This window comes from Neophocaena asiaeorientalis, unplaced genomic scaffold (assembly GCF_003031525.2).
Source record: "Neophocaena asiaeorientalis asiaeorientalis breed wild unplaced genomic scaffold, Neophocaena_asiaeorientalis_V1.1 scaffold417, whole genome shotgun sequence".
Classification (NCBI taxonomy): Eukaryota; Metazoa; Chordata; class Mammalia; order Artiodactyla; family Phocoenidae; genus Neophocaena; species Neophocaena asiaeorientalis.
The window spans coordinates 1,025,650-1,040,961 of NW_020175387.1; the positions used below are offsets into that span (position 1 = coordinate 1,025,650).

At 36.9% G+C, this 15,312-nt stretch overlaps 1 protein-coding gene across 8 annotated transcripts in view; it reads right to left on the bottom strand.

The window, feature by feature from the left end:
- Positions 1–15,312, bottom strand: part of STAU2 (staufen double-stranded RNA binding protein 2) — a 305,778-nt gene that overhangs the window by 156,853 nt on the left and 133,613 nt on the right. For all 8 annotated transcript variants that reach the window (XM_024765757.1, XM_024765756.1, XM_024765753.1 and 5 more), the window contains one exon: positions 5,749–5,809. In XM_024765757.1, the coding sequence (XP_024621525.1) occupies positions 5,749–5,809 (61 nt within the window). The remainder of the gene's footprint in view (positions 1–5,748; positions 5,810–15,312) is intronic.

Consider the following 15,312-nt stretch of genomic DNA (forward strand, 5'->3'; position numbering starts at 1 on the left):
AAAAAATTAAAAACAGAACTATGATGCAGCAATTCCACTCCTCGGTATTTATCTGAAGAAAATGAAAACACTAACTAGGAAAAAATGTATGTTCACCAATGTCTTTCAGTTTTCCGAGTACAGGTCTTTTACCTCCTTGGTTAGATTTATTCCTAGGTATTTTACTTTCTTTGATGCAACTGTAAATGGGATTGTTTTTCCAATTTCTTTTTGTGACAGTTCATTGTTAGTGTACAGAAAAGCAACAGAATTTTGTACCCTGAAGACAATTTAACCTGGCACAGCTAGCACCTAACTGTAAGTAGACAAAAAAAGTTAAAGTATATGTGCATTTAATTTTTGAAGTGGAAGATATTTTTAAAAATATTACAGTCATAAGAAACTGCTAACAGTTACAACTAAAAAACAGTTTAAATGGTTTTGCAAGTGACTGTGACTGCAGAGCCTGGTTCCTGACTTGACTGCCTGCAGATCTAAAACGTGGACCTAATTTTTGCCTGCTTCCCAGGCTTTCTTCATTGTACTGAATTGCACTGGATCCGTAGATTGACTTGATACATACAATGGAATATTACTCAGCCCTAAAAAACAATGAAATCTTCCCATTTTCAACAACACGGACAAACCTAGAGGGTATTATGCTAAGTGAAACAAACCAGACAGAGAACGACAAATCCTGTATGACTTCACTTACATGTGGAAGTTAAAAACAAAACAAATGAACAAACATAACAAAAGAGTTATAGATACAGAGAACCAACAGGTAGTTGCTAGAGGGGGTTGGGGGAGGAAAGAAATAAATGAGGGAGATTAGGATGGTACAGACTTCCAGTTGCAAAGTAAATGTGTCATGGGTATGAAATGTACCGTGTGGGGAATATAATCAATAACTATGTAATATGTCTGTATGGTGAAGTCATAACTAGACTTACTGTGGTGCTCATTTTGAAATTTATAGAAATATTTAATGACTATGTTGTGTAACAGGAACTAACACAGTGTTGTAGGTCAATTATACTTCAAAAACAAACAAACAAACTCATAGAAAAAGAGATCAGATATGTGGCTACTAGAGGTGGGAGGTAAGGAAGGGGGAACTGGATGAAGGCAGTCAAAAGGTACAAACTTCCAGTTATAAGTACTAGGCATGTAATGTGCAGTATGATACATAGAAATAACACTGCTGGATGTTACAGATGAAAGTTGATGAGAGAGCAAATATTAGGATTTCTCATCATAAGGAAAAATATTTTTTTCTACTTCTTTACTTTTGTATGAGACGATAGATGTTCACTAAAATTACTGTGATAATCATTTCATGATGTAAGTCAAATCATTATGCCTGTACATCTTAAACTTATACAGTGCTATATGTCAGTTATATCTCAATGAAACTGGAAGGAGAAAAAATAAAATAGACTGCTACAGTCTTAGATTTCCAACATAGTATTTATATGTCTAAATAAATAATTAAGTTGAATCATTTGGCTCTGTATTTAAATCCTACTGGCTCCAACTAATTTAACTGTCATTACGAAGTGGCTTCTGTTATGGGAGCCCCAAAAGGGAACTGTTCAGGGAATTCTCCCAAAACACTTAAAGAATCTATTCATCTATTCTCTTAAAAGTACAGACTTCACCCACCCGCCCCCCTCCAAAATGTAGAGGTTCTAAATACAGCACACAGCATAGGGGAAACAAGCATGCAATCTCTCTAATGTCATGTCACCAGGATGGTTTATCTTCCTGGTTTCAGGATGTACAGAGTTTAATAATACATGGATATAACATAAAAGTGACAAAAATTTCGATAAGTCAACTTCAATACTAAAAAGGTTATTAAGAATTCTTTCCCATCCCAAAAGTATTTGTCTTGGGTCATCTCTAATGAACCTTAAAAGAGCCAGCGTATTTCACAGGGGCTAAATAAAACTTTTTAAAAGGTTAACGGAAAAATATTTATGTGAAAAATGCCTCCGAACAATCTTTTAGTGGGTGGATTCGGCACATACCAGTGAATGCTTTTGAGCTTAGTCCAATTTCGAATTAAGCTAGAGTTTACCTTTAAGAAACAATGAACCTGCTTTTAAGTAAAACCCTGTGTTAATAAGACACATGGAATGTGAATACAAAAAAAAAAAAAGATTTTATCAACTGAACTGTATCTAAAAATTTTACAAAGTTTTCCATGAGCCGTCAGTAAGTCTTTAAAATGCATGATCTTTTAAAAAACTTGTTAGTCATTCATCTGTAAAAATCTAGCTTCTTATGTGTGTGCCAAGCATAAAATTGCCCCATGCTAAATTTAACACAAACCTCACATCACAGAGTTATGTGTTCTTGCACTTCAACATGACTATGACAGTGATTCACAGGGTGAAAACACACTGAGAATAGTCTACATTCTGCAATTCAGTGCAATGAAGAAAGCCCGGGAAGCATGCAAAAATTAGGTCCATATTTTAAATCTGCAGGCCATCAAGCCAGGAGCCAGGCTCTGAAATCACAATCACTTGCAAAACCATTTAAACTATTTTTTTGTTGTAACTGTTAGCAGTTTCTTATGACTGTAATCTTTTAAAAAAAGATCTTCCACTTCAAAGATTAAATGCACGTGTACATTAACTTTTTTGGTCTACTTACAGTTAGGTGCTAGCTGTGCCAGGTTAAAATTGTCTTCTTCCCCCTTTCCAATTCTGTATTCTCTTCTTTTAATTTTTTTTTGGAAGATTAAATTTTTTTTTATCTTCGGCTGCGTTGGGTCTTCATTGCTGCATGCGGGCTTTCTCTAGTTGTGGTGAGCGGGGGCTACTCTTCGTTGCAGTGCGTGGGCTACGCATTACGGTGTCTTCTCTTGTTGCGGAGCACGGGCTCTAGGCACGTGGGCTTCAGTAGTTGCAGCACACGGACTCAGTCGTTGTGGCACGTGGTCTCAGCAGTTGTAGCTCATGGGCTCTAGAGCGCAGGCTCAGTAGTTGTGGCACACGGGCTTAGTTGCTCCGCGGCATGTGGGATCTTCCCAGACCAGGGATCGAACCCGTGTCCCCTGCACTGGCAGGCGGATTCTTATCCACTGTGCCACCAGGGAAGTCCTCTTCTTTTAATTTTTGTACACTGTGGTTCCAAGTTAATTTCATAATATTTATCCAAATAATTGTTGGCTAAAAATTTGTTCTTTTTAACTACAACTTGTGAAGTAACGTAAAGTTTAATCAAAAAAAAAATGAAGAGAGTCACTTTATGATGACATTCTGTTTTCTACAAAGTAATGTTACCTTTTCATATGTTATTCAAGGATGATTAATCATTTTACAAATGCTAGAAAATGAAAGATACTCAATACTATAAATTGATATGTGTAACTCTTAACGGAGCACATTGAAAAATAAGATGTAAACTGAGTTGCTCAAGGTCAGACAATATGGCAGTGAGGCAGGCAGCTCTGGCAGTCTCTCAAATTCCTGTCTTCCCACATGTGCCATACTGAGACCCCTGCTCTATCCCCTGCCTGCAAAACACTAACACAGGTATTGTCCACAGGACAGGAACCACCTAGGGCAGAATTTCAAACTTAAGGAATTGATTAAGTAGAAGGGAATTTAACCTAAACGTTACCATAATATATGAATTCAAATTATTTTTTAGGTAATGGAGTCATCAGAGCAACCAACTTTTTCCTAACGTTGTATTTAAGTAGCTATGAGCTGGCTCCAGAGGACCTGGGGGCTCCACTAGAGAGAACTAGCTCTGGGGAAGAGAAAGAGTTAATTTTCAGAGCGGGGCTGCCCTCATTGTCTGTGGTAACCTGCAGGCCACTCACAGAAGAACCTTGTATCAGCTTTCTCACCTCCTCACACTGGGAAGGGGTGACGGATCATCCTGTCAAATTCTCAGTTTGAGCTACTCTACTGCAGACCAGAGGAAGTCCTAGAGTGTTAACAGTTTGGTTAAATTTTGAGGGGGCTTCAAATCGCTTTATCACTTCTAACATTACATTTGAAGCAAATCTTTTATGCATTTCTTATACATTTCTCATCACTGAAACTCACTGGCCTCTTTGTGATATTTCTTCCCCTACTTGCAAAGGAGTTCCAAATCCCTTAGCAAATTATGAAAAAAATCAACAGACATAAAGATGAGGGTCAAAATATCACTGTTTAATGATGGGAGTTTGCAGGCTATCTACAATGTGCTTTCATGTTAAAACTATCAAGTTAACAACTATCTGACTTCCATATTCAAATATATAATGTTTATGTTCTTTGAAAAAATATCTAATGCCAAAAGTAACTATTCAAATATAAACCATACATATTCTTTGGTTCACATGTACATGCAAAAACTCTGACAGATAAAAAGTATAAGAATGGAATTTTTGGCGAGCTTACACAGAATTATAGAATTTTTATTAAAAAAGCGAGAGAAGGCATGGAAGGAAATTAACATTCATTATGTGCTTACTAAGAAAGAGATACCGTGCTAAGTACTTTACATAAAACTGAGATCAACTGAATGTTTCTTACATTCCTTGACCAAGTAATTATAATCGTATATATTCAAACATCAAAGGAATTAAAAACAAACTCTCTGAGAATCCTGAACTGATTCCATTTTTTCTTTGGGCAATGTGCTAAGCCTATCACATTCATCATCCTTACATACAGAGACAAAAGGCCCAGAGTCATATTACATTATTTAAATTATTCCCAGAAAGTAACTCATGAATACTATTACCTCACTGAAATAGTCTTTCCAAGAGGCTAGTTTTGATAATCCAAGAATTCAATTCTCTTAAGTATGCTTTGATAAGAGTTTGTTACAAATTTCATTATACATCAAGAGATGAGCTGCTAACATGGAAGAATACTCTTCACTATGACGATTTACATATTTAAGCTAATTTAGCTTCTGCAGGTTATGAAGAAGAGAACTGGGGTTAGAAATGAGAGAGATCTGACTTCACTCGGGCCTTCACTTCGACGAGGTCTTCACTGGCTGGCTGTGCTGTTTCACTGATTAACAGTAAAACAGTCACTTCAGTGACAACAGATGCTTTTTGGGAAAGGTGGGGAGGAACTCAAGCAAAATATCTATGCTTCCAATGCATAACAGCTTGATCATGTACCTCTGAAAAAAGAAATAACCTGAAGTGGATTTTTAAATGTCTGATATACTATATTTGGAATAAAATTGTAAGCAATTTTGTTCTTACATTTCTGATATTTCAATTAGTGACTTTAATAAAATATCAAAAATTCTAATGACTCAGCACAACCTGAAAAATGTGGGTATTACAATGTTAAATGAAACCCAGTACAAACTTTCGTCTATATTATAATTATGTAAAAGTGTGTGTGTGTGTGTGTGTGTGTGTGTGTGTGTACCTAAAAAGTAGAACTGTGAAAAGAGTTGATGTTGGGTTACGATGGGCTGATAGATAATTGTTTTTCTTTCTTGATTCTTTTCTATTGTAATAATGTCACAACAAAAACAACTTATAAAATAAGAACATCACTGCTTTATGGATAAAATAGTACTCCGTCTGCAATGACTGAACCACGTTAAAGATATGAGTACCTGTGTCTTCTGTCAGTTCCAGGCAAGCAAACACCACAACTTCCGTGCATCCCCCATAACACTTAACATCTCATCTCAGGTCCAAACAGACCCAGTAAATACCCAATGAGGGACAAGTCACTGAACCACTGATGAACACCAAGTATAGTTAATATAAAAATAGAAACTTACTGTTATTTGTTGGTTCAGGAAACCCAGCCTTTGGACCACTCCATCCTTTGTTTTCCCCTGTCTGAAAAATTAAACCAATTGTTTAAGTCCGGGGAAAGAGACTCAAATTCAAAAAGAAAAAAGTTGACTAGTCAATTAAGCAAGGGCAAAGGTTATTCTGCTCGTTCTCTCCACCTCTGACCCCAGAACCATGGACACAAGAATAACCAATATGAACGGTACCATCTATCCCTTTTCTACATTCGAATCTGTTTCTTATGTCTCCTGCTTTTATCTGTTTATTTAAATTTATAATTTAAGTCATCAATAAAGCCCCATATTTAGTATATGTATTATATTTATACAACATGGGCTCTACCAAGGTGGTGAAAAAGTAAATAATTCTTTTTCAAACAGTAGACAATAATCATCACAAGTACTAAAGTGACTAAAAGGGCTTCTTTACCACTTCTGAAGTCAAATTAACAATAGAAATATTACTATCTCTGTACTGGAAAAGTCCTGACAAGGGTCACTGAATATTGCTAATGACATGGGCAAAAAACCTGAAAACTAAACCCTAACTTTAAGTGAAATCTGGAATATCCTGTCTTTTCCCAGATGATTTGGTCAATGTCTAGTGTAAAATACATTCTGAGCTCAGGTATTTTGAAGTAGTAAGTATTTTAATCACATTATAAGTGACTTTAACTGGTTACATTCTCTTTTTTGTGGAGCTGGTGTTATTAAGTACTCCAGGAGGGGAAAAGGCCTATTTCCTATTATAAGCAGTATTTATGTTATCAGATGTCAAAGACCAAATGGACAAATTAAATCCATATATAAACACAAACTACGTTTCCAGCAAATAGCGTACAACTGTGAAAGGATGGAGGAGAAAACGTGTGTAAATGCAGATACACATGGACGGGAAGGCCTGAGGAGACTCCCACTCACAAGTTCTCTGTGAAGCACAAAACAGGATCACAGAATGAGAGGAGAGCTGACGGAGGGGGTTATAAATCTGAGGAAAGTGTACACTGCAAGGATTAAGTCACTTCAGGGAAAGAAAGAGCTGGCTGGTTAGATGAATACAGATCCTCAGGCACCTGAGTGCCCAGTCGAAGTTGGTAATAATACATTTAGCACTTCATTTCTCCCTTTCTCTCCTTCTACTAATAACCAAAGTTACTTCAGTATTAGATTTTATTCCCTAAGCCTAATTTTTCACCTTCAACTGACTCGCAAGCCTGCTGCTCTCTGATTTCTACCCCAACACTCTAATGAAACTGCTTTTGTAAGGTTTCTGCTTAAACATGACACAGTGACCGCAAAGAGTAATCTCTTCTCTCTCCCCAAACAACTCTAAATTGATAATCCAAGAAGCCATAAACTCTCTCTTGCCCTCTGCCCCTACCCTCCCCAGAATATGAAAGGAAGCAACAGCAGAAGAGGTAAGTCAAAGTTGGTAACCTGGAAAGCAGATTAGCTGCAACTAACTTAGCAGATGTGAGCTGGCTGAAACCTCACCTGCAGAGCAAGAAGCCAGCAAAGAGCTAACACAGAGTAAATCAATTTGTGCTCCAGGACTCCAGAAAGCCTCGGGAATCAGAAGCACACCTGGTACTTCTAAAGATGAATCCTGGAAGAGCCTGAAAACAGAAAGATTGTTTGGAGCTCTTTCAAAATGCTATGAGACTTCCAGGTTACCTCTTTGACCCCAAGGAGACAGATTTCCTAAAAGGTTTCCTCTTCAGAAAGGCCTAAAACAGAGAGACTCTGGACACCAAGTACAGCTGAGGATGGGATGGATCTATACGCCACACTGCAAATAAGGAGATGGAGTCCAAAGCTACATCCTTACATTCTGGAAGATAAGGTTCCCCAGCTCCCTTCCTCACTGGGCCTCAGAAGACAACACCCAGCCTACCGATCCACAAGGATGGTGAGGGCAACACAGGGAACAGAATAAAACTTCAAAAAAAAAGATAAAAAAAAAAAGTTCTCGGAGAGAAAGAAAGAGAGAGAAATATTACACCCATTAAACAAGAACAGGAGGTTATAAAGAGGAATATCCTGAGAATGAGAAAGAGCTCTGGGAAATAAAAAAAATACAATAGCTGAAGCAAACTACTTCAAAGAACGACTGGAAGACAAAATTGAAGAAATCTCCTAGAAAACAGAACATAAAGAAAAAGAGATAGAAATAGAAAATAAAGAAAGAATCAGAAGATCATCCATTAGACTAACAGGTAACCTAGAAAGAAACATTAGCAAAAATGGAAGGAAAGAAATTATCAAAGAAAAAATATAAGAAGTTTCCCACTTTTAAAGTATATGAATTTCTGGACTGAAACCCAAACACCTAACACAATTTATAAAAGAATGTACCAATCAAGTCAATCACCCATGAATTTTCCAAACTCCTGAGAAAAGAAGTTAGAAAAGCATCAAGAGGGAGATGAAACATAAAGGTTTCATAACAGGCTGAAGAATCAGAAGGCTTTGGAGTTTCAACAGTAATGCTGAGAGGTAGAAAACATTGGTGCAATGCCTTCAAAACTCTGTGAAAAAAGTATTTGTAATTTAGAATTATGTCTCAGAAAAACTATCAAATGTGTGGGAAACATAAAGATGTATCAGACCTATAAGATCTCAAAAAAATTTACTCCCCCTGTATCCTCTATCAAGAAGCTACTAGAGCATGTACTCCATCAACACAAGGAAATAACTGAAGAAAAAGGGAAACTGTCCAGAAAACAGGCAACTCAACAAGGGAGAGAGGCAAAAGCAATTTTCAGTGAAATGGTGAAGAAAAGAACCAAAACAGTGGGTCTTTAGCAGATCCATCAAACAAACAATCCAAAGTAGAAGAGGAGGATAAAGAGTTCCAAGAAAGAAAAACCAAGAAACTAAAAAAGTACATGATGTGTTTACTTGGCAGAGAGTTTGGGGTTAAATTAGACAGACATAGAAAAGTATACATGTGGAGTATGAATAAGAGAACTAAATCTTCATTTTCCATAGCAGGAACTCAGATAATAACCTAAAAAGAAAAAAAAAAAAAAACACCAAGAAATCTCAGTATAAGCTACTGACAATAGAAAATAACAGAACAACTAAAATGGGTAGTGAGTGGTTGCCTTTGGAAAAAGGGAAACAGAAATTGTCAGTTGCAGTGCAGGATAGCATGGGTTTTTATTATAAAACTTGAGTCTTTATACCATTAATCTTGAATAAATCTTGACTTCTTATACATATATGAGTACTACGTATATTACTCTGACCAATATATAATAAACAAATATAAAATGAATAAAGCACATGCCAGTTATGTCTTGATGCAGAACAAATTCCAAGTTATAAGTGAAACCACGACATGTAAGTGAAAAAAAAAAAATCAAGGTACAAGTTCAGTATATTTTTTTAAAGGTAGAGTGTTCCACTCTTCCTCAGAATGTAGAAATGTAACAATGAGAAAGAGCCAGACAATGTAAAAAATCCTAACTTTCCTTGAACCCATCAGAGATCTGAGATTGTAAAGCAAACAAATGACATGAATTCTAGAGAGTGACAAACCCCTCTGAGGAGAGGCTGGGCTCACAAAATATTTCAACATTGGCAGAGCAAGGAAGGAAGAGATGAATACCAAAAATGCTGGTTAGAAGAAGGCAGATGAAACATTAGTAAATTCTGAAAGACTGCATGTGGGTTAGCACAACAGTTTAGAAAAACTAGGAACTCCAGAGAGAAGTGCTTTTCCACGGGCTTCCTCTGGGAACTCAGGACAACTGGAGGTACATCAGGAAACCGGAGAGAGCCTCACTTGGTGGTACAGGTATGAATCAGGTGAATGTCTGTCACGGAGAGAAAAGCAAAGAACTTTGCACACTCCTCTAGTCTTCTCTCATACAAAGACAAAAGCTCAAGCCACTAAGAAAGGAGAGAAACAAATCCTATCTGCCTCTGGGGTAGAGGTAGGAAATTTTATTAACCCGAAAGCTCAGGCAAAGACTCATTGCTTCTGGGTAAAGAGTAGAAGCAAAAGCTATCTACTCCCAGAAAAAAAAAAGGGAGGGTAGAAAACCCTCTTGAGAGAAAGACCCTGTGCCAATATAAAGCAGATGTCTGAAAATGCTGGGAAAGGGGCTGGAAAACTCTACTGCACCCAACACAACCTACAGATCCAAAGTAAAGTTTAGCTACCATGGGGAAGGAGGTAGAAGTAGTAGGAAAAACCCACCTCTGAGCCCCAGGCCCATAGAGTCTGTCTGAGAATGAGGTTGGACAAGAAAATCAAGAACTATGCTCCCTGGCTATTGTAAATAGAGCTGCAATGAACATTGTGGTACATGACTCTTTTTTGAATTATGGTTTTCTCAGGGTATATGCCTAGTAGTGGGACTGCTGGGTCGGAAGGTAGTTCTATTTTTAGTTTTTTAAGGAACCTCTATACTGTTCTCCATAGTGGCTGTATCAATTTACATTCTCACCAACAGTGCAAGAGGGTTCCCTTTTCTCCACACCCCCTCCAGCATTTTTTGTTTGTAGATTTTTTGATGATGGCCATTCTGACCGGTGTGAGGTGGTATCTCATTGTAGTTTTGATTTGCATTTCTCTAATGATTAACGATGTTGAGCATTTTTTCATGTGTTTGTTGGCAATCTGTATATCTTCCTTGGAGAAATGTCTAATTAGGTCTTCTGCCCATTTTTGGATTGGGTTGTTTGTTTTTTTGATATTGAGCTGCATGAGCTGCTTGTAAATTTTGGAGATTAATCCTTTGTCAGTTGCTTCATTGGCAAATATTCTCTCCCACTCTGAGGGTTTGGAAGCAACCTAAGTGTCCATCGACAGATGAATGGATAAAGAAGATGTGGCACATATATACAATGGAATATTACTCAGTCATAAAAAGAAACGAAATTGAGTTATTTGTAGTGAGGTGGATGGACCTAGAGTCTGTCATACAGAGTGAAGTAAGTCAGAAATGTACTGTATGCTAACACATCTATATGGAATCTAAAAGAAAAAAAAGGTCACGAAGAACCTAGGGGCAGGCCAGGAATAAAGATGCAGAACTACTAGAGAATGGACTTGACGACACGGGGAGGGGGAAAGGTAAGCTGGGACAAAGTGAGAGTGGCATGGACATATATACACTACCAAATGTAAAACTGACAGATATTGGGAAGCAGCCGCGTAGCACAGGGAGATCAGCTCGGTGCTTTGTGACCACCTAGAGGGGTGGGATAAGGGACGGTGGGAGGGAGGGAGATGCAAGAGGGAAGAGATATGGGGATATATGTACATGTAGAGCTGATTCACTTTGTTATAAAGCAGAAACTAACACACCATTGTAAAGCACTTATACTCCAATAAAGATGTTAAAAAAAAAATTATGCTCCCTTACCCAACACAATCCTATGATCAAATAATAAGTAGAAGCAGTTGACTACAAAGCATAGAGATACCCCTCACCTCATGGCAGAGCAAAGAAAGGACTGCTGCAACCTGAGGATGGAGCAGAAATATTGAGGAAAAACCCTCCCCAAACCTTACCCCAAACAAAACACAGATAACAGCAAACCACTGCTAAACGAACTTGAAGTTAACAGACTGTGGCAACAACAAAACCCAAAACAAGCCCAACTACTGACTAGATTGATGCCACCTTCCATAGTAACAGTCTGACAGAAGAAGAGATTTGCCTATTTCTCAACATAAATGCTATTTAACTCAGCCTCTAATGTTTCTCAATACACAATGTCCAACATTCATCCAAACATTATGAGACACCCAAAACTGCAAAAAGAAATAACCCTTTGTCAAAAGAGGAAGAAGTCAACAAAACAGGACCCAGAGATGACCCAGATGCTAGAACTCTAAGAAATAAATTTTACAATACCTATGATTAATAGGTTAAAAGATCTAATGTAAAGGGCAAACAACATGCATGAACGTTTGGAGAATTTCAGGAGAAAAACAGAAATTATAGTAGAACAAAAGCAGATGGAAATCCTAGGGAGATAAATACCACAGAAGAAAATTAATATTGATGTCATTATTAACAGATGAACATAGCTGGAGAATAATCAGTAATATTGTAGATAAATCAATAGAAATTCCTCAAACTGAGAAACAGGAAAAAAAAAAAAAAGGAGTGAAAAATAAAAAGGAACAGAAGATTCTGGATCTATTAATACAACACCAATGGACTAACAAATGTGTAACTGGAAACTCCCAAGGAGAGAGAAAACAAGGAAGAAGAAATATTTTAAAAGATGATACCTGAGTATTTGACAAAATAACTGAATGACAACAAATCCCAGATCCAATGTGTTCAGAGACCACTAAGCAGGAAAAATACAAAAAGGAGAAAGGAAGGAGGTAGAGGAAGAAAAGGAGGCAAAAGGGAGAAATGAAAGAGGAAGGAGGGAGAAGAGGGAAGAAGAGAAGGAGGAAGAAAGGAAAGAATCAAATTTAGACACATCAGAGTCAAACTGCTGAGAACTAATGAAAACGGAAAATTTTGAAGGCCTTCAGAGGGGAAAAAAAAAGCACACCAAGAGGGGGAAAAAAAGGCAGATAAGAATTACAACAGACGTCACATAAAAAACTATGCAAGTCAGTGGAACAAGATCTTTTAAAGTGCTGAAAGAAACACAAAAACCCAGAATGCCATACCCAGACAAAAATAACTTTTAAAATGAAGACGAAATAACAAATTTCTCATCAAACAAAACCTGATGGAAATCACTGCCAGCAGACCTGCTAATACAAGTAGTATTAAAGGAAGTTCTACAAGCAAGAGTATAATACCATAAAGAAATTTAGATCTACACAAATGAATGAAGAATTCTGAAAATGGTAAAAAATGAAACTAAATGTAAGATACTTTTCCTGATTTTAACCACATAAAAAGACTGACTATATAAAGCAAAATTAGTAACAACAAACTGTGGGTTTTATACTATACAGAGGGAAGTAAAATGTATGACCACATCGAAGGTGAAAGAGAAAAAAGTGAACAAAGAGTAAATGGAAAAAACAGAAACAACTAATAAGATGGTAGATTTAAATCCAACCACATCAACAGCTATAATAAGTACAAATGGTCTGATCACCCCCAACTAAAAGGCAGAGATTGTCAAATTATATTTTAAAAAGCAAGACCCTATTACATGCTTTCTAAAAGAAACCAACTTAAACATAAAGACACAGATAGGCTAAACGTAAAATGATGGGGTGGGGGGAATATCCCACACAAACACTAATCAGAATAAAACTGGAGTGACTATATTAACATCAGACAAAGAAGAATTCAGAACAAGGAATATTACCAGGGAGAGAGAAAAAAATCACATAATAATAAAGTGGCCAAGTCATCATAAAGGCATAACAATCCTAAAGGTATATGCATGTAACAACATAGCTTCAAAGTACATAAAACAAAATTGATAAAACTGAAAGTAGATAAATCCAAATTTCTAGCTGGAGACATTAACACTTGATAAAAGAAGTAAACAGAAAATCAGAAGAGACACAGGACTTGAAAGAAGAAATCAAAGGGAAATTAGAACAAATTTTGAAATGAATAAAAATAAAAACTCAACTAGTCAAAATCTGTGGGACAGAGCTAAACCAGTGCTTAAAGAGAAATACATATCATTAAATTCTTATATTAGAAAAGAAGAAAGTTCTCAGATCCACAATCGAAGCTTCTAGCTTACAAAACTAGGAAAAGAACGGAAAATTAAGTCCAAAGCGAGTGAAGGAAGGATAAAATAAAGAGCAGAAATCAATAAAATTGAAAACAGAAAAATAGAGAAAAACCAATGAAACCATAACCTGGTTGTTTGAAAAGGACAAAAATAATTGATAAACCCCTAGCCAGATTGATCAGGAGAAAAAAAGAGAAGAAACAAATTATCAATATCAGAAATGAGAGAGAAAATAACACTACAGATGCTGTAGCCATTAAAAGAATGATAAGGCAGTGTTATGAACAATTTTATACCATTAAACTCAAGTTAGACGAAATGGACAAATTCCTTGAAAGATTCGAACTGCCAAAGCTCACTCAAGCAGAAGTAGATAATCTGAGTAGTCTTATATCTATTTTTTAAACTCAATTTATACTTAAAACCTTCCTACAGAAAAAAATCTAAACCCAGATGACTCCACTGGTAAATTCTACCCAACAATTAAGGAAGAAAGAATACCAAACTCTTTGAGACTATGAAAGAGGAGGAGATACTTCCAAACTCACTATAGGAGGCCAGCACTACCCTGACAGTGATACTAAAACCAGTATTTCTACTTGGGATGATGAAAACATTCTGGCAGTGGATAGTGGTGATAGTTGCACAACACGGTAATTGTACTTAATGCCACTGAAATGTACACCTAAAAATGGTTAAAACGGTAATCTTTGTTATGTATGTATATATAGCTATCCCCCACCTTTTTTCAAAGTTTACTTTATGCCACTTGCTTTTATGAAAGACCTGCACTAGTACCTGTTATTGCTGACCAAAAGAAATCCAAAGAGGGTTTTCACTTCTATGAAAAACCAAAAATACCATTCAGTGTTTATTTTGCAGGTAACCATCACTGAGGCAGCGCACACCAAGAGTGGCAACTACATTCAGCATCTCAGCATCCAGCCGCCATAGCTTTGAACTGCGTCTGAAGATCTGTGCTTTATCTGGATTTATGTTGTGCATCCGTTACCAAGATGTGTCCTAAGGTAAACACTTCTTCATTTTAGGCCATTCTGGCTTACAAAATGTTTCACAGGAATGCTATATACTTTCAGATAGTGGGGAAAAACTGTATCACATAAATTTTTAAAAATCCATCAATAAAAAAATTCACCATATCCACAAACTAAACAGAAAAGTCATGAGTATCCCAACAGATGCACAGAAAGCATTTGGCAAAGTTCAACATTCACTGATAATTAAGGGGAAAAAAAACTTCTCAACAATTTAAGAATACAAGGAACTATCAGCCTGATATAGAGCATATATAAAAACCCTACAGGGGCTTCCCTGGTGGCACAGTGGTTGAGAGTCTGCCTGCTGATTCAGGGGACACAGGTTCGTGCCCCAGTCCGGGAAGATCCCACATGCCGCGGAGCGGCTAGGCCTGTGAGCCATGGCCACTGAGCCTGCGCATCCGGAGCCTGTGCTCCGCAACGGGAGAGACCAAAGTATATAATGGTGAAAGACAATGATTTCCTCGTAGGATCAGAAACAAGGTAAAGATATCTGCTTTCCTATTCAACCATCAATTGCTTCTATTCAACACTGTTCTGGATGTTCTACTCAGGGCAATAAAGCAAGACAAATAAATAAAAAGCATACAGATTAGAAAGGGAAAAAAACTGTCTTTATTCACAGACGACACATCATCGATGCAGAAAATCACACAAAAATCTACAAAATAAGCTAATCTAACTGATCAGTCAGTTTAGCAAGGTCACAGGATACAAGGTCAATATATAAAAGACAATTGTATTTCTATATGGTAGAAAAGAATTGGAAATTAAAATTAAAAACCAATACCATTAACAATAG